The sequence below is a fragment of the Megalops cyprinoides genome, chromosome 2 (genome assembly GCF_013368585.1).
Source record: "Megalops cyprinoides isolate fMegCyp1 chromosome 2, fMegCyp1.pri, whole genome shotgun sequence".
In the NCBI taxonomy this organism is placed as follows: domain Eukaryota; kingdom Metazoa; phylum Chordata; class Actinopteri; order Elopiformes; family Megalopidae; genus Megalops; species Megalops cyprinoides.
The window spans coordinates 34,214,166-34,231,992 of record NC_050584.1 but is presented as its reverse complement, the minus strand read 5'-3'; the positions used below and the strand labels follow the sequence as shown (position 1 = coordinate 34,231,992).

Sequence of the window (17,827 nt, the reverse complement as noted above, 5' to 3'; positions counted from 1 at the left end):
CACAACTGACAGGAGACCAAAGCTGCAGGCCCAGACTACAATGGAGTGACCATAATGGGTATGATAAGAGGACTTTTTCCTCAGAAAAAACTGCTTTTCTTGTCTGTTTCAAAGGCATGCATCGGGAAGAAAAGTTCAATAACTTGTGTGTCTAAAAAAATTACATTGTCGGCAGAGTCTAGATGAGATTGTCAATTTGTGCCTCATATGCAATGTTTTTCAAAAAAAAAAAAAGAAAAACAGGAAAATGAATTATGCCATAATGGGTCAATCAGCCTTGGCTCCAGCTAGTGCTAGTCTGGTAATGTAACTGCTAGGTTATAACAAAACTGCACAAAAGCAGCTGTCTAATTTCAATTTCTTTTTTGATTTTCACATAATGGATTTTTATTTTATATTCTGCTGGTGCATAACCGGCATTGAACATGTGCGTCACAAAACATATCATTGTGTGCCCACGGTATTTGATGATAGTTGATGATGATACATTATCTCTCCTAGAGCAGTTTTGTGATCAGAAATTCATGGTGGATCCTGCCTTCATGGCTCCCTTAACCCTGCACTGGGTCACTGCAGTATGAAGCATCCTATCAAATACAGTATCAGCTAAAATGAGATATCAGATAAAATGTTTTAGCATGATCACACCAGAGTGCAGCAGGAGAAGTGAATTTTCTAGATTGTCACACACAGATGGACAGCTGCTGTCGGTTCAAAACTAATGAGGACTCTGGCTGGAACCACTGGACAGGGAAAACTTTTTCAAGCTGCGCTTGTGTGCCCGTGTTGATGTTTCAAAGTGGTCATTGTCCCAAAAGACAGTACAAAGGTGTGTCTATTTGGATGGAAAACAGTGAGAGAAAATCTGCAAGCAAGTCTGCACCCATTCACCGTTCGGAAACAACAGGATTTGTGTCTCCCCCCCCCCCGGAGGTTGCATGAGGATGAGTACTTCACTTGCCTAACCCTTTAAAAGGGACCGCACCTGAACAGGTACTGTATATCGGGCAGCGCATGCATTATTGAATGGTTAAATTGTCTTCCAAGGCTGGAAACTAAAACAAGGCTGCTCCAAGCACTGCAGAGCAGCTCTGCATAGCAGGTCCCTTCACAGACACTGAAATATCCTGTCTGGCTGAAAAGAGGGAGCGCTCTGATCATTCTGTTCTCCATATTTCGAGCTGACAGTTCATTCTGAGGAATGCCACAACGCTGCTGGAATCAAAGAGAAATGGTGTTGTAGTTTATCTGTGTTCATTGTGTATTTTGGAATACTTCACGATAACTACTCTTAGCATAGTGATGCGCTTATTTGGAAGCCACTCTGGGTAAGAGTGTCTGCTAAATGATGTAATGTAATGTGATGTAATGTAATGTATTTTATGATTGACTGCTGTATCCTGTAGGTGAAATGGAAATGGATCAAGCCCAGTGAAGACTGGTTATTTGTGGGTTGCCGTTAAAAATAGAACTGAAAATACTGGAATGTCTGAACAAGGGTTGGTTGCAATAGTTGAGTGCAGCTTTGGTCATTTAAACCTTTTCAGCGTACGCACATGTTAAAATGTACAAAAAGTAAAAATTGAGTATGAGGTCTGAGTATTTTAAAACTTTTATCCTTAATTTATAAGCATCCATGCCAGTTTTTACATGTCAGTCAAGCCCACTCTATCCTCCTTAGGCTGTTTAAATTAACCTGTGTTTACTTACTCTAAAGACCAGCATATATTGCATAAAATCATAATGATATATATAAACTTATGAACATGGAGTGGTCAAGGAGTAAACTTAATATGTGGAAATTAATACATTTACAACTAAACACAAATGCATATTTTACATCATAAGTGAGGACAGTGTAAATGACAAAACAACCCACAAGATTCTGGTCTAATCATGTTGGAGTGTGCTGGCACTGCTGAAAGTATATGTCAAGTGTAAAGTAAAGCAAACTGCAGTATGATTATTTAATAAACAGTTCCTCTGTCATATAAAATGTGCAGTTCACAGATATGCTATAATAACATTGCAAGTTCACTTTGATGTTGACATTAGGCTTTCTGTGGTTGAATGTCCTTGGGTGAGTCAGACTGTAACTGTATGGAACTAAATAACCACTCAGTTCTGACAGCCTCCACCCAGAAGTGCAAGGAGCCTAAACACGGCAATGCTGACTGTCCTCTTTGCATCGGTGAAGAACAGGTCAGTGGAAGGTGCAAATACAGGGGAACAGGCAGCTAGTATCTAGGTTTCTGCATCATACCAGAATCACCTAGTTCAGTCTGACCTGCAGGTGAATTGCTGCACAGCTGTTCAAGTGTGTAAACAGAGCTATAAAATGACAGGGACCAGCTGTTGGGGACAGCTCCCTGTTGAATTGGGAGCCGTTCCCATGTGATTTTCATGGGAACTGAGCTCTTTATTGTTCCCTGAAATCTCCACTGCTCCCAGGAAGCCATGCCGTCAGTGTGTGCAGGTGTCCTTCTTGCCCCCACCATTGGCCTCTCGTGGAAGAGCTGATGGATCTCTTTCCTCTGAATGGTTAAAGCGAAAATCCTGACAAGAGTGAGGACAGGTACAACTGTTAACATCATTACCTTTGTCAAAAAAGGAGACATCTAAACCAATACTTTTTTTCTCATGCGCAAAACTTTTATGTGTGTGTGTGTGTGTGCATGTTCACCTGTAGGTAGAATTCTAAATGAACAAACAACTGAAAAGAGACTTATAATATGTTGTAACAGCTTCTGCCCACATTCATTTAAATGATCATTTATGGCCCTGTTTTGTATGGAAAGACAATATTTGGTTATTTATTACCAGTATGTAAATGGAATCATAATGCTAATCAAATGTGAAATATTCCATACTACAATATACCTGCTATTCTACAATATAACTTCCTTATAACACCCAGAGTGGCAAGCCAGAACCAAATTAAACTGTCTGAAAGTATGCCTGATTACCTCAAGACAAATTGTATTATGATAGGAGGAACATGAAGAATCAGTCTTTGCAACATGAATATTTAATTAATTTGCTTCAAAATATTTTTATTTTTTCATTGATAATGTAATTTGGTGTTACTTTAGATCAACAAAATATGAATGGACAGCTAGCTAATTATGATTGTTGTTTGACAGCAGATTTTGTATTTGTATTTAGAAGTCAGCATTTTCATAGGTTGTACACTTTCATTTTAATATGTCTGTTTTATTCCTTTAAAAGTATAGCATCAGGATTCCACATATTAAGTTCCATAAGATAAGTCAATTTCCATAAGCAATTAAACTCGCTCACAAGGACGGCATTACCGCTGAAGTGCAGCAGGCTCTGTTTGAATGCTGACATGTACTCACAAAGCTACTGCACCAAACAACGAGTAGGTTCACCGTCACTTCCACTTTCTTTCTTCCTCTGCAGTCATGTCCCAGAGGTCCCTTTGTGCACGTGGCGAGGGGCCTGGGAGGCTAGCTCCACCAGACGGACTGAGGCCAATATACTGTGGTAGCATGGTGTCAGCCCGTTCAGAACACTAATGGTCTGACACCGCATGTAGCAGCACAAAGCTGAGTCTCCACCCAGCACTAAATCAGAACGTGCCCAGTGGTGCGATGGTAAACAGCAAATCTACCCAATGCTGAGAGACTGTAGCACGCCTGGTCTTGATGAAAGATCATGGATTGACATCACTGGACAAACTTTATAAATCAGAAATTTAGGCTACTTCATGGCTTGTTTTTATTTTGTGTTTTAGATATAACTTTGAACCACCAACTGAACTTTGCCAGAAATGGAACAGAGGGATGTGCAAACATGCCAATACAAAATAAAGAATTTAAAAGAACATTTCTTCCAGGTGGATGTTTGTAAACCCATTGCACTCTATGTATCATCATTTTCCACTAGAGAAATTATGGAGTGTCTCTCAGTGTTAATTCGTAATGTTAATCACTCATAACTCCTCTAATAAGATAGCATTCTGTGTTATGGTTATAGCACTGAGCTCTCGACCTTTGGAATGATTGTTGAAATTCTTGGTGGGGAACTGCTGCTCCATCTTTACAAGAAGTAATTTAGCCAAACTGGTGCGACAAACTCCCTTTCTGTATTTTAAAGTGTGTGAAAATATCGGAATGCTGCAAGTTTCCTTGAATAACGTTGTCCTCCGCTGAGAAAATAAATGATGTGATGTAATACAACAACACAGCGATCGGTATAAATGACCGCCAACATGCAAACACTGTGCTCAGAGTTAGGAGGCAACGATGGGTCAAATCGCAATACTTGAGTTACCATGACTGCTGTCTGCGGTCAGCTCTTAGCGTATTTCAGTCAGTCCATCACAGCTGTGAACTGATTCCGACAGCGTTGTCTGGTCTTCATCAGGAAGCATCTGCGTTGCTTCCCCCCCTGTCTCTGCAGCGTAACCAGCGCAACGCCCGATATGCATTATCAGTGTTCTACATATGATGAGGCTGCGGAGAGACGTCCGTGTCACAGACGGCATGCGCTCCAATGGCTCAAAAGACAGCATGGAAATCAATCACGCTTGCGCTATACGGCCATACGGTCACTACACCCACACCGTAATTTTGCAAATATTCTGGGATAACCTACGGCGCCCAGAACAGCTGGTTTGTGGTGAATTTGATATTGAAACTGCTCCCCCAATTTTTATTATTCTGTATCTACATTATTCGACTTGCTAAAAATGGTTTTAACAGCTAAACTGAAACGCTGCCCCTGCATTTGCGTCATTACCGTCAGACAAGATGAAGGACTTCATAGACTCAGTTTTTATAAACTTCAGCAAACTTTTAGATGAGTAATAGATCTGTCAACCCCAAAATCTGCAGCATATGTCTCACGGATTACTCTGAGCTGAAGTGCTGTGATCAGAAGGAAATACGGTCGGTCACAAAATAACATGACATCCCCCATGCCACTCTGTCAAACTGCATTCCGAATGGATGTTACCAGCAATTCTGAAAAGAAACGGAATGCTTCCCCACTAACAAAAAGGTGACCATACTTTTTGTTTTATTGTTTATTGGTAATTTTGCGACAGAAACATACCACATTTTCTTTTTTAAAAAATAACAAACGTTTGTATACACATAATTATTTCACTATGTACATCTTAATACACTCTTTCCTTTTGCACAGCAAAGATATAACATTTATGTTTATGAGAACATTTATGAGAAGAACAATATGTACAAAATAACGTTACGCTCAAAAGAAATTCACAGCAGTGCAAAATAATAATAATAATAATAATAATAATAATAATAATAATATAAAACGGAATGTCCCGAAGGAGTGTATGTTTCCCGCTGGTGGATCAACGGGGAAGCGTTTTGAACATGCGAGTTGTCTTGTTCAGGACCGTTGAAGAGTTCGGCATTTCTTCAAAGGAAAACGACTGGGTAAACAGGCGTCTCCGAAACAAAACCCTCCTAATAAATTAGAGTGATGACCACCGCAGCGAGCAAGTATTTCGAATCGCACCGCACAACTTTGCCAGACCTACGGTCATTCCTTCCTGCTGTTGTGCTCGTTGGAGAATCCTTCAGAAAATGTGTAGTGTGTCACTATGGGACTTTATCCACAATCTAACATACCTTTAATCTTTAAAATATCATTCAAGTCGTTTGGATGAGGAGGCACAATACCACAAGCATACGCAACCCTTGTGATGGACAGTACATTAAATAAAAAGGTAATCATTTATAGCTGAGGCAATTTTTGGTTCAGACAAAATTGGTGATGCACAGTCAACCAATTTCCTGCATTTTGCCCTCCTCGAATCCGTTGGTAACAGGACTGGTTTCCTGGTTGCTCTCTATCGATGATTCGCTCCCCGTGCTCTCGCCTGAGAGCAGTCGAGTGACCCGAAGGTCGGCTTTCAATGTCTGAACGTCATTTCCAATGCACATCTCGCCAAGATCGTTGATAATCTGAGAAAGCTCTTGCTTACCATTGTCCAAGCAATCATCGTCGGTGTCCAGAATGTCCTCGCACTCAAAGTGCATCGCCTTTTCCTCTTCCTCTTCCCCCAGCAGGTCCTCTGTGATAGACCCAAGTTTCGGTGCGCTCCTGCTGCGCTCAACCGGGGGTTTGTAATAGCACTGTCCGTTCAAAAGCTTCCTGAGGGGCACCAGTGGAATCGTTTGCTCTCCTATGAGCTGCTGCTGCTGGTGCCTTGCATCGTCCCTTCGTTTCAGCCTTTTAAACTCAGCTAAGGCAGTCGCCGATGTCTGATACAAAAGGAGCGCCATTGCTTTCGCCTTCTCCGGTTTGGACACAAGCACTGCGTGGCACCTCAGCATTACCGCTTTGTGCTTCATCTCATGCCTGTAGATCCAAGCGAAAACCTTGGGAAGCCTCGGGTCAGCAACGCAGTAGGTTATCCGGTGCAGTAAATACAAGTGTCCCGGTCTCCGTGCCTTGTCGTCCACATGCACCATCCGTATACCCTGCGAGCTGATGGTCAGCTTCATTTTTGTGCCATTCTTGCCCATTTCGCTTTTGCTCCAGATCTTGCTGACCGCCACGTCGGTACAACCATCTCCTTTGGACTGGATGGTGGTGGCATTCCCCAGATACAGGACCGTATAAGTAGGGTCCTCGCTGGTGATTTTGACCTTTTTCCGCTTAGATTTGAACATGTTCCCTACTCTGTTTAGTGCACTTTCCGGGCAAGACTTAGCAAAGGAGGTCAGCGCAGAGTAGTTCAGACTCACGGCATAACCCTTCTGCTTCGACTGCTTGTCTTCCTCGATCAAGTCAAATTTATTCTTCTTCCAGGGCAGCATTATATGGTTGTAGACTGTAAGCGGCTGTAAAATCTACGCGAGGAGGAGCGTTTGCTGCACCTAAAGATTCTCCCTCCCTTCATTTGTCATTTATTACCTAATACCGCGGAAATTGCAGCTAACTGCGAAGCTAAGTAGCTAGTTCTTTTAATCAGAACAGCTACCTCATATCTGGCACATTTCCCTCTCACTTTGCATCCCCTAAAATTGGATGACTCCGATCATACTTCCATAAATTGACTGTGGCGAATGAGAAGATCAGCTGTTAATATACACTGGGTTGAACCATTATGCTAAGACGGTAGGGGAGATGGAAACAGAGACAGTATCGGACACCACCAACCCAATGAATTGTACCGTATCTTTAAATAGTCAGAAGGACACCTTGAAGCGATGCTCATATGTGGCTTATTGAAAAGTTAATACTAGCCTATATTGGCATAACTGGCATGCGCGGATTATATATTAAAGATTGAGACATTAAACCGATGGATTTTAAATAGGTCTACGTATTTCATACATGTCCTATTAACGCATGCTAGATTTTGCATGAAATTAGTGTTTATTTAATTATTAAACTGTAAGTTACGGCACGTGGTGAGCTGGATATTATTTCCACTAATGGCAAGAAGAGAAATCTCCTTAGTCGGACAATGTAGGTGTTTCACTTAGATATCGGTTTCAGTTGTGCACAGAAACGTTAAGGAATTATGTTTTAAAACGGTTAACTATCGCCATCTTCTGGATTTACAATGAATCAACCATACAGTGGGTATACTTACCGTCATATCCATGTTGGTTGTCACTTTGCAGTCTACAAACGCATTTATCCTTTCAAGCAATCATTTTAAGGAAGTACAGTTGGAAGTAGCCCACAGTTCGCATTATGCAGCTCCGTAAAACAAGATTAATAAAAATATAATAATATAATAAATAATTAAAATATAAGAATAGGCTACATAAGTACTATTTCCCGGTGGTCTTCACTCAAGGTGTTTTGAGTGAAGACAACCGGGATGTTGTATGATTTTTCATTCTCTGTGCCTGTCTATGCCAATGACACCCAGCTCTACCTCTCGTTCCAACCTGATGACCTCACGGTCTCAGCATGGATCTCTACCTGTCACTCAGATATCTCAGCCTGGATGAAGGAGCACCACCTTCAACTCCACATACCCAAGACTGAACTCCTAGTCATCCCAGCCAGCCCGTCGATCCAGCACGACATCACCGTTAAGCTAGGCTCAACGACACTAACTCCGTACATGTCTGCAAGGAACCCTACCTATGCTGTGCAGCTCCTGGTCCAGGCACTGGTCATCTCAAGATTGGACTACTGCAATGCTCTCTTGGCTGGCCTAACTGCATGCACTTAACTTTGCAGTTGATACAGATGTGGCTGCACGTCTGGTTTTCAACCAACCAAAAAGGGCTCACATTACACCTCTCTTGGTCTAACTCCACTGGCTCCCTGTAGCTGCCCGCATCATGTTCAAGGCCTTAATGCTTGCATACAGGGTGACTAACGAAACTGCACCAACCTACCCACCTGAACTCACTGCTGCAATGTACACTATATGGACAAACGTATTTGGCCACACCTGTTTTTCAGGGTTTGGGCTAGGCCCCTTATCTCCAGTGAAGAGCAATCTTAATGCTTCAGCATACCAAGACATTTTGGACAATGCTATGCTTCCAACTTTGTGGCAACAGTTTGGGGAAGGTCCTTTTCTATTCCAACATGACTGTGCCCCAGTGCACAAAGACATGGTTTGATGAGTTTGGTGTGGAAGAACTTGACTGGCCCGCACAGAGCCCTGACCTCAACCCCATCGAGCACTTTTGGGATGAACTGGAATGGAGATTGCGAGCCAGGCCTTCTTGTCCAACATCAGTGCCTGACCTCATAAATGCTCTACAGAATGAATGGGCACAAATTCCCGCAGAAACACTCCAAAATCTTGTGGAAAGCCTTCCAAGAAGAGTGGAAGCTGTTATAGCTGCAAAAGGGGGACCAACTCCATATTAAAGTATATGTATTTGAATACAATGTCATTACAGTCCCTGTTAGTGTAATGGTCAGGCGTCCGAATACTTTTGTCCATATAGTGTATGTTCCCTCCCGACCGCTACGCTCTGCTACCGAACGGCGCCTGGTGGTCCCATCGCATCGCAATGTAAAATCACTATCCAGGATTTTCTCCACCGTTGTCCCCCGATGGTGGAATGAATTTCCACACTACATCCGTTCTGTTGAGTCCCTCTTTGTCTTCAAGAAATATCTGAAGACACAGCTCTTCTGCTCTCGCATGATCACCTGAAACACTACTCTCTGAAGGAACTTCTCATGTCTCAAACTGTCTCCTAACCTATTAAAAATTATTACAATTATTTTAAAAAAATTATTAAAAAATGTAATCTAATGGTTTAGCGCACTCGTTAGCTTTACCTGCTTGTAGGCCTACCATGCCTTTCCAACCTTTGAAGCCTGGTCATGCAGTGCTCCCAATATTGTTGACCCCGTAAGGTTATTCGCTTATGTTGTATTATTCCTTACTTGTAAGTCACTTTGGATAAAAGTGTCTGCCAAATGTATTATATGTATTAAATGTATTATAGGCCTACTCCAAAGCAAGGTAGACAAAGAAGGTTGATTCAGTACAAAATGACATGCTTATGATGTTAAATGGGGTCGTGAAGACCACAATACACAGATGCGGCGTCCATTAACTGCTGGCGATCACCAACCTGGTGAACAATTATGCTACTGTGCCAGTTTGTTGAAATATTGGACTACCCTGGTAGCAGGTCATGTCCTCGTTGCAAAGTGGCATGCAGCAAATTTTGAAGATGCACTGGAAATACAGTATGTTCCTCTTTAGCCATGGCAATTGAATATATACTTTACATTGTAGAGTATTGGTTGCATTACTGTATTTATGTACATCGCGTCATCAGTGTCTTCTTATGGAACATTGTCAAACAGTAGGCTATTATTTCGATGTGTTAAAGGTGCACGGGAAAGGTGTAAGCGGAGTCTGTCAGTCGCCTTGTTAAATTGTAACGTTAGTCCATCATTTACACATGTATTCATTTGTCAGACGCTTTTATCCAAAGCGACGTACAAGTGAGGTAGGCTACAATGCAACACAAGCGAAAAACCATACGGAATCAACAATATTAGGAGCACTGCATGACCAGGTTTCAAAGGTTGGCCAGGCAAGGTACTCGCAGGTCCATCAGGACTCGGAAGAATAATATGAAAGAATAAAGATGAATTTCAGTTGTACAAATATGGAATCGACGCACATCTGAAATAAATGTCATGCAGAACTATAACTGTTTTTAGTCACACATGTGCCCTAATTATTTCACCAATCGAAAACTCGATTTCGATTTTTACAGGCTCCGTGTTTTAATGACGGAAATTACGCTTTACATACGCTACATAAAATATCAACAGTGTCATTTCTATTCTGCACAGATAAAGTAACAACAATTTAATCATAAATAAATAAAAAATTAAACGTTTCAGTGCATGCGAGTGGTTCCTATTACTAGTTTGTTTGATACCTTCTGGAACTATTCATGTGTTGACGTGGTTTCACTCGAGAGTTAATTTGAAGACACATTTGGAACGTACCATTATGTAGCTACTTATGGAACACTGCTACGAAAACGATTATATGCAATATTAAATGGCTATAGGCAAGTTATTATTATTTAAAATTTGATATGATATGCCACTTATGACTAATTTCTTCTGGAATATGTCACGATTTCTTTAGCCGTATTTTACAAGTAGGCTATATGGTTCCTTCTGTGACGCTTCCTGCCATGACGAAAACAACTCTCACATGGTGATTAGAGTGGTGTAATTAATACTTCTTGGTTGCGATCTAGCTGCATCGATTTAAAAGTAGATTGTGATTCTGTAACCTTCATCGGTTAACAAAAGCCACAATGGGAAAGAAAAGGTCCGGTGGGGGTGGCACGGGATTAGGTAGAGCTTTGATAAAGGAAAGACATACGGCAGGTCGTGGAAACAGACGCGCAGATTCGTGGGTAAGTTATTTAGCCATATCATAGGTTGCTTTGCTGTTCATTTGTACATTAACTAAGCAGTATGTTAGATGTTTGAATTTGTTAAAACTTTCATTTCGAGTAAATTTCCATTGTCATCTGTTGTTGTTTTAATATTGACAGCTCCACACCAGCGAGCTAAACGATGGGTACGACTGGGGTCGCCTCAATCTGCAGTCAGTCACAGAGCAGAGTTCTCTGGACGACTTTCTGGCCACCGCCGAACTCGCGGGAACTGAGTTTGTAGCAGGTAACTAGGCTAACATACCTTCAGATGAAATCAAAGCGATTCCATTGCCGTTCAGTTCATTTCTGCCATTAGCGTGTGGGTAGTTGGATGACGTTAAATGATAACATGTATTTACAGAAAAACTCAACATCAAGTTCGTGCCCGCGGAGGCCAGATCGGGCCTCTTGACGTCGGAAGAGACCAAAAGGCTCAAGAAGCTCCACGAAGAGAACAAACAGTTCCTACGAATACCTCGGAGGTACCCAAACCCCCAACCACAACAGTCTGACTGACTAGAGTAATACTTTAGTGTTAAGCTTTGTTTTTTGGATGTGCGTGAAGATTTCTTCGCACGCTAAGAGCGAACCACTGATACAAACTCAGCCGGAGACTGCTTCACTTCTGAGTGATGATGCCTGTTCGATAAATTGACTGCTTAATCCAGTTGCCGCATATCGTAGATCCACTCCCTTTCGCCCATTCCATTATTGTACTTCTCTTCTTGTGGTCCAGGCCCAACTGGGACGAGAGCACCAGTGCAGAAGCTCTTCAGCAGGCAGAGAGAGACAGCTTCCTGGAGTGGAGACGGGAGCTTGCACAGTAAGCCCCTTCACACACAGCAGATATCACACCACTGTTCTGCTTTTTAAAAGGCACTAAGCCTGCTTCTGGGAGACTGTAAAGTACAGGGCAACTCTAGTGCTGGAGTGGGAGAGATGTTTTTAACCATCATTCACGCTTGTAATTACATGACTTGGTCCAATATTTCACTGATCTTATAGCAAGTGACTTACTTTCTGCTTGAGATTAGAGTCTTGAATGCATGATCACTTATGTTTATTTGTTCAACCATATAATTAAGAGTTTAGACGGAGCCAAACACAAAAACATGTCTAGCATCCTCATGGCTCAGGTGGCCTGCCACAGGATTAAATGTACCTGTCATTTAGGAAGTACCATTGTGACGCAGTGTTTCTCTGGCCTGTTCTTAAGGACTCGCTGTATGTGCTGGTTTCCATTCAGGTGGAGCTTTCAATTAATGTTTTTTTTTAAGCTGTTAACTGAATACTGATCATTATTTGACATCTCTGCATGTAGTCTGCTATAAAATCTTTTAGAAATAAATGGATGGTTGGAGAGGTAGCTGTGGTATTATAAATGTAAAGATGTTTTCGGTGTATGTCTGTGAATGTCTGTCTTTGAATAAATTGGGTGTAGCAGTTTTAATCATGTATGATTAAATGTCCTAATATTCAGTCTACTAGTTTGGATTAAGAGACTTGGATGAATAGGAATAATTTACTGAAACACATTACTGAAATGTCTGTGTTAAAATAAATGTATTTCCAATAAACCATATTGATTGGTTATGTGCTGTTAAATTGAGATCAGTATTCAGCTAACCACTCAATCAAACAAATTTTTTGAGCTCATCTGAAGCAAAAGTCAGCATGGCCAGCACATCCATCTAAGCTCTTCCCTAGAGGTTTGCTTTCAAATATTAATCCACGAGTTATCAACTAATTTCAAGATGCAAGTATATGAACATATCACGTCTCTTAAGGAAACCTCCAGATAGATTTTCAACAGTAGAATGACTTTAATGTCAAGTGATCTTTCTTAAAGTGGCTGAAGCACACTTATGCTTTATCATTTTTGTTTAAAGCAAGGGTGTTATGATTGTTTGTCAGGCTGGAAGAGGAACAGAATTTGATTCTCACCCCTTTTGAACGGAACCTTGATTTCTGGAGACAGCTTTGGAGAGTCATCGAGAGGAGGTAGGACCAGAAAAGATGCTCCAGCTTGGAAAGGGTTTGCACTTGTATCAGTGGTCACTGTGGTCTGCTTGTGTCACTGTGTCTGTTCAATTATTTATTGTGTTAGGATTCTAGGAATGTTTATGGTTATTAAATACAATGCAGTGTGGTGACTCATGTTTTTACATGTCATTCAACTAGTGTTTTGTTTTCTAGTGATGTTGTGGTTCAGATTGTGGATGCCAGAAACCCCTTGCTCTTCCGATGCCAGGATCTAGTAAGTATTGCGTTCATTTGGATAAGGAGTTTCCACAAGCAGACAGAGAGAGGATTATATCTTGTGTGTATTTTACATGTCAGTGTTAATCTGTTTCATAGGAGTGCTATGTGAAAGAGGTGTCTAAGCACAAGGAGAACATGTTGCTGGTGAACAAGGCCGACCTGCTGACCCGGGATCAGCGTAAAGCCTGGGCTAGATACTTTGAGAGTGAAGGTATCAGGGCTGTCTTCTGGTCTGCCCTCACAGAGAACGACAGGCTGGAGGCAGAGGAGAAGGTACATAAAACCAGTCACCAGATCTGTTGCCTTTTTGTGCTTTTTTTCACTTCAAATAATCAACGGTAGAAATCTTTGGAAGAGACACGAAATTTCCTAAAAAAAAAAAAAAAAGTTTTTGCTTTGTCATTATGGGTTATTGTGTGTAGACTGACAGCCAAAAGAACACATATAATCCATTTTAGTCTGTAATACAACAAAGTGTGCAAAAAGTAAAGGGGTCTGAATACAGTTCAAAGCCACTGCACGTGAGTTTAAGTTCAAACATGTTGAGTTTTCAAGAGTGAAATTAGCAGACACCCCGTAGTTGGTTGAAGTTAGGTTTGAGCAATCAAAGGTGCTATGAGCCCATTTCTGACACCCTGGCTAACCCAGTATTGATTTCCCACAGGGGGAGGACCATGAGGATGAGGAGGAGCAAAGTGATGGAGAGGAGGCACCAGGCAATGAAGTGGTGAGACAAAACACAGAGGAGAAGGAAGATGAAGGGATAGACACGGATGAAGAAGAAAGCAAGGAAAGGTTTGAGGACTGTGTGGAGGAAGGAGACTGGCAGACCTGCTCTGAGGGATCAGACACTGAGGAGGAAGAGGAGGAGGAAGAGAAGGTGGCAGGCTCTTCAACTACCTCCTCGTTTCTCAACTCCAGCCGCCTGCTACGCAAAGATGAGCTGTTAGAAATTTTCAAATCAGTACATTCTGGCTCCAGGGTGAAGGAAGACCAGATCACAGTGGGGCTGGTGAGCTCTCCCTGAGTTACAAAGCAGATATATGGACACTTCCATTCTGTACTATTGTTGCAGATTCCTTGTTTCTGGTTGTCAGGTTATGTGGTGTGATGTTTTTATTTGCTATGTGATTATGACTTTTGCTCCTACAATTTTTTTGTCTTTCCCCTTGACCAGGTGGGTTATCCTAATGTTGGAAAAAGTTCGACAATAAACACTCTCCTCAGAAACAAGAAAGTTTCTGTATCAGCCACTCCTGGTCACACAAAGCACTTTCAGGTAATCCTTCTATTTCTGAATTTTTAATATCAAAAACTGTTTCTTTGATTGAGCTGGATGATTTTTTTCTCCTATACTGGAGTATCTTACTTTTTCCACATTCACAGATAAGATGTCATTTCTCACCCTAGAATAGTTGGTTTGATGCCTGTTAAACATGATACCATTAAAGTACTGTTGTAGTGATGCCGTGAGTTTAGTATAATATTTTGTAGGAGTTCCAAAGTAAAGTAGGTAACTATCTCTTTATGATTTAGTACAGTTGTGTTTGCTGAGGAAAATATGTGTCGGGGCATGTTGTGAGCCATTGCCTCAGCCCCTCTCGAGAGCACAGTGTGTTTCTGTGTTGCAGACCCTGTTTGTGGAGCCAGGCCTGTGTCTGTGCGACTGCCCTGGTCTGGTCATGCCCTCCTTTGTGTCCACCAAAGCTGAGATGATCTGCTGTGGCATCCTGCCCATTGACCAGATGAGGGACCATGTACCAGCAATATCTTTAATATCCTTCACATTTTCATTATTTTCCCAGCAGAGTAAGACGACGGTAAAATGCTCAATGTGTTTGTCTGTTACTTTTTAAAATTTGGTTTTTGTATACTTCTATTTACCTTTAAAGTGACTAAAACTGACCAAATAACATCATCATTTTTCAGGATTTCATTAAACCATGTTGTGATGTGTATGTAGTACATGAGACAAACTTGGGACACAGCTGTCAAAAGTAAGCAACAGGAACACGAAGTTAACACTTCATGAACTTTCTCATAGAAGAATCTGCAGTTGATGGCCAGTATGTACTTTGAGTGTTGAAATGTAAACACCTTTGTGGCGCTGAAGACTGTTTTGAGGGCCTTAACAATGTCACGTGTGTCAGAACATCCCTCGGGCTGTACTGGAGGGCACCTACGGCATCAGCATCATCCGTCCACGGGAGGACGAGGACCCCAAGAGGCTGCCCACTGCCGAAGAACTGTTGATGGCGTACGGATGTGAGGCTCTGCCCCAACTCCATCCCCACTGCACTGCACCAATTAGAATTCACCGCAAACCCATGGTTCTGCCCATCTCTCAGCCGTTCAGTGCTTATCGATAGATCTCACTCTGTTGTCTTTCTTTGGTGCACACTTTCAGACATGAGGGGCTTCATGACTACTCACGGACAGCCGGACCAGTCTAGGTCAGCTCGATACATACTGAAGGACTATGTCACTGTAAGTCAACCCTGTGCAGGAAAGCGTGCCCTGTGTACGCTGTTGATGTCGATCCTATTCATCTTCGTTGGCAGGGTGTTCGGCAACACCCTATTGAGAGGTGGAACCTGAAAATGGAGAAAGCACTAAAGAATTATATGCTTTGTTTTTGGTTATTAGGGAAAGCTCCTGTATTGCCACCCGCCTCCGCACATTGACCCCAAAGACTTCCAGCCTCAGCACAGCAGGTTTGAAATCCGACAAGCTGCCAAGGAAGAGAAAGCCTCCAAGACAGTCGATGGTGGGCAGAAAATCAGGAGGATTGAGAACTTGGTGGATAAAAACTTCTTCCATCAGGTAAAACCCTTTCTCGCTTTGCAAAAGGGCTCCCTGTTTGTGGAGCAACAGAAACTCTCGGAGGATGACATCAACACTTAATCTCTTGCAGGAAAACGTCCGGGCACTGACGAAGGGTGTCCAGTCAGTCATGGGATACCAGCCAGGTTTTGGTCCGATTAGTCAGAGGACAATTGGCTCAGAGCAGCCAGCGGGGAAGCCCTGGAAGAAGCATGGCAACAGGAACAAAAAGGAGAAAATCCGCAGGCTCAATAAACACCTGGATGCCTGACTGCTCCCTCCATCTCCATCTGTGTGCTGAAAAAGGAGCAAACTTTGAAAACAAAAGGACTGCCAGGTCTGCAAACTGACTATCCAGAACTCAGTTCACTGGCACATTTTTTATCACAGAGAGTGACCCTTGAAAAAAGAATGCTTGTGATAGGTAGCAGTTTGGTCTGTTCACTGTTAAGGTTGCTGTGAGCACTTTCAAAGATGGTTGCATTTTAACTGAGTTCTGAAACTCGACATGTATTTTATGACAACAGAGAGGAGTAGCCTGTGATGCTGCTATTGGGAATACCCCAAAGCACAGGGCTGAAGTTTAAAAAAAAATGGAGGCAAAATTGTTCTGTAAGCTGTTTCCCTTCAAAAGCAGGAACATCTGCATTCATCAGATGAAAAAGCAGCTTGGTACAGTGCAAGTCAGCAAATCTTGATATTTTTAAATAAAGGTCTAGGTGCTCAGATTCAGACTTCTTTCTTCAGGAAATATTGCCAGTAGAATACAATTAGTGAGTGTTGAGGTGTTCTTACACAGCATCATACCAGTCCAAGCACTATGCTGCTTCATGGAGGTTATTCAATCAAAATTTGAAGTCAGTTGACAGTTTGGCCTTTCATGTCTGTTCATGTACATGGAGATGGAGCAGAAGAGGAAATAAGTGAAGGCAGCCCAAAGCTCTGTCTGCTGATGAAGAATCATGGAGAGATGAAGTCACTGATACAGAGGTGGCTAGAGATGGTCTGCAGTAGAGTGAGGTCAGAACAGATCTGATACCACACGTTCTGCTGCTTAGCTCACTTTGTTTCAAAGACAAGAAAATATTGTAACACAACCAAATGAAGCATTCTTATTTGGTTGTTGAAATATATTGAAATAGTTGAATTATTTTTAATTCAGATATGTTCATGTGATTCATTCTGGTAGTAACATGACCCCAGTTTTCAAAAATAAAATTATGAAAAAAGTGTTAAGAAGTAGCTACATTAACTGATACTGAAACGAGAATTGAAGGTATTTTCCAGTCCTCTTACTGTTTTGATAAGATCATATTTGACAGTCTTTACAATATTTATATATTTGTTGAGGTAAATGCTAATTTTGGATTGGAACAAGCCAGGAAATATTCAAAAACTCAAGACACAGTTTGTTCTGAACTCTTATATACAAGAGACCTCATGTGGTGGACCTCTTTTTCCTTTGATTGTTGTTTTGGATGCTTCATGGTCTTCCTTTACTTATTGATTAAATCACCTTAAACATGCTTCCATTGTAGTTTTTCACATCAATTTTGGGCAGGATTCATAGTTTAAAATCTTAATGTATATTTACAGACAATAATCTCAAAATATATTTGTAACATTTCATACGGGATTTTATTGACGAGAGTTAACTGAGCCATTCTACCATGAGCTTGTTTTGATGTTATTAAAATGCACACACATCACACAGAAAATACTTGTCAAATTGATTTCAATTCCATATCTCAATTCCATTTAAGCGATCATATGTACCTCCAAGGCAAGCAGAATGATTCCTTTGACCTAAATTACACTGAATATGTTTTACA

The 17,827-nt window shown here is 41.6% G+C and overlaps 2 protein-coding genes across 2 annotated transcripts; one reads left to right on the top strand and one right to left on the bottom strand.

Annotated features, from left to right (window-relative positions):
* Positions 1–5,324: 5,324 nt before the first annotated feature.
* Positions 5,325–7,047, bottom strand: fam43a (family with sequence similarity 43 member A). The gene has a single exon (XM_036522134.1). It carries the CDS (start codon positions 6,819–6,821, stop codon positions 5,781–5,783), a length of 1,041 nt encoding a protein of 346 aa, XP_036378027.1. The 5' UTR covers positions 6,822–7,047; the 3' UTR covers positions 5,325–5,780.
* A 3,621-nt stretch (positions 7,048–10,668) lies between these two features.
* Positions 10,669–16,723, top strand: lsg1 (large 60S subunit nuclear export GTPase 1). The gene is made up of 14 exons (XM_036521660.1): positions 10,669–10,886; positions 11,028–11,154; positions 11,272–11,392; positions 11,647–11,733; positions 12,825–12,911; positions 13,107–13,167; positions 13,269–13,445; positions 13,837–14,184; positions 14,350–14,451; positions 14,804–14,947; positions 15,314–15,437; positions 15,580–15,659; positions 15,819–15,995; positions 16,087–16,723. Exons 1-14 carry the CDS (start codon positions 10,785–10,787, stop codon positions 16,264–16,266), a joined length of 1,917 nt encoding a protein of 638 aa, XP_036377553.1. The 5' UTR covers positions 10,669–10,784; the 3' UTR covers positions 16,267–16,723.
* The last annotated feature ends 1,104 nt before the right edge of the window (positions 16,724–17,827 follow it).

What these genes read in the sequence shown, in the direction of transcription:
- fam43a (XM_036522134.1), bottom strand. Translation starts at nt 6,821, where the DNA reads ATGCTGCCCTGGAAGAAGAATAAATTTGACTTGATCGAGGAAGACAAG.
- lsg1 (XM_036521660.1), top strand. Translation starts at nt 10,785, where the DNA reads ATGGGAAAGAAAAGGTCCGGTGGGGGTGGCACGGGATTAGGTAGAGCT. An exon ending in ACTGTTGATGGCGTACGGAT is followed by an intron (nt 15,438 to 15,579) that starts GTGAGGCTCTGC and finishes GCACACTTTCAG; the next exon opens with ACATGAGGGGCTTCATGACT. An exon ending in ATAAAAACTTCTTCCATCAG is followed by an intron (nt 15,996 to 16,086) that starts GTAAAACCCTTT and finishes AATCTCTTGCAG; the next exon opens with GAAAACGTCCGGGCACTGAC.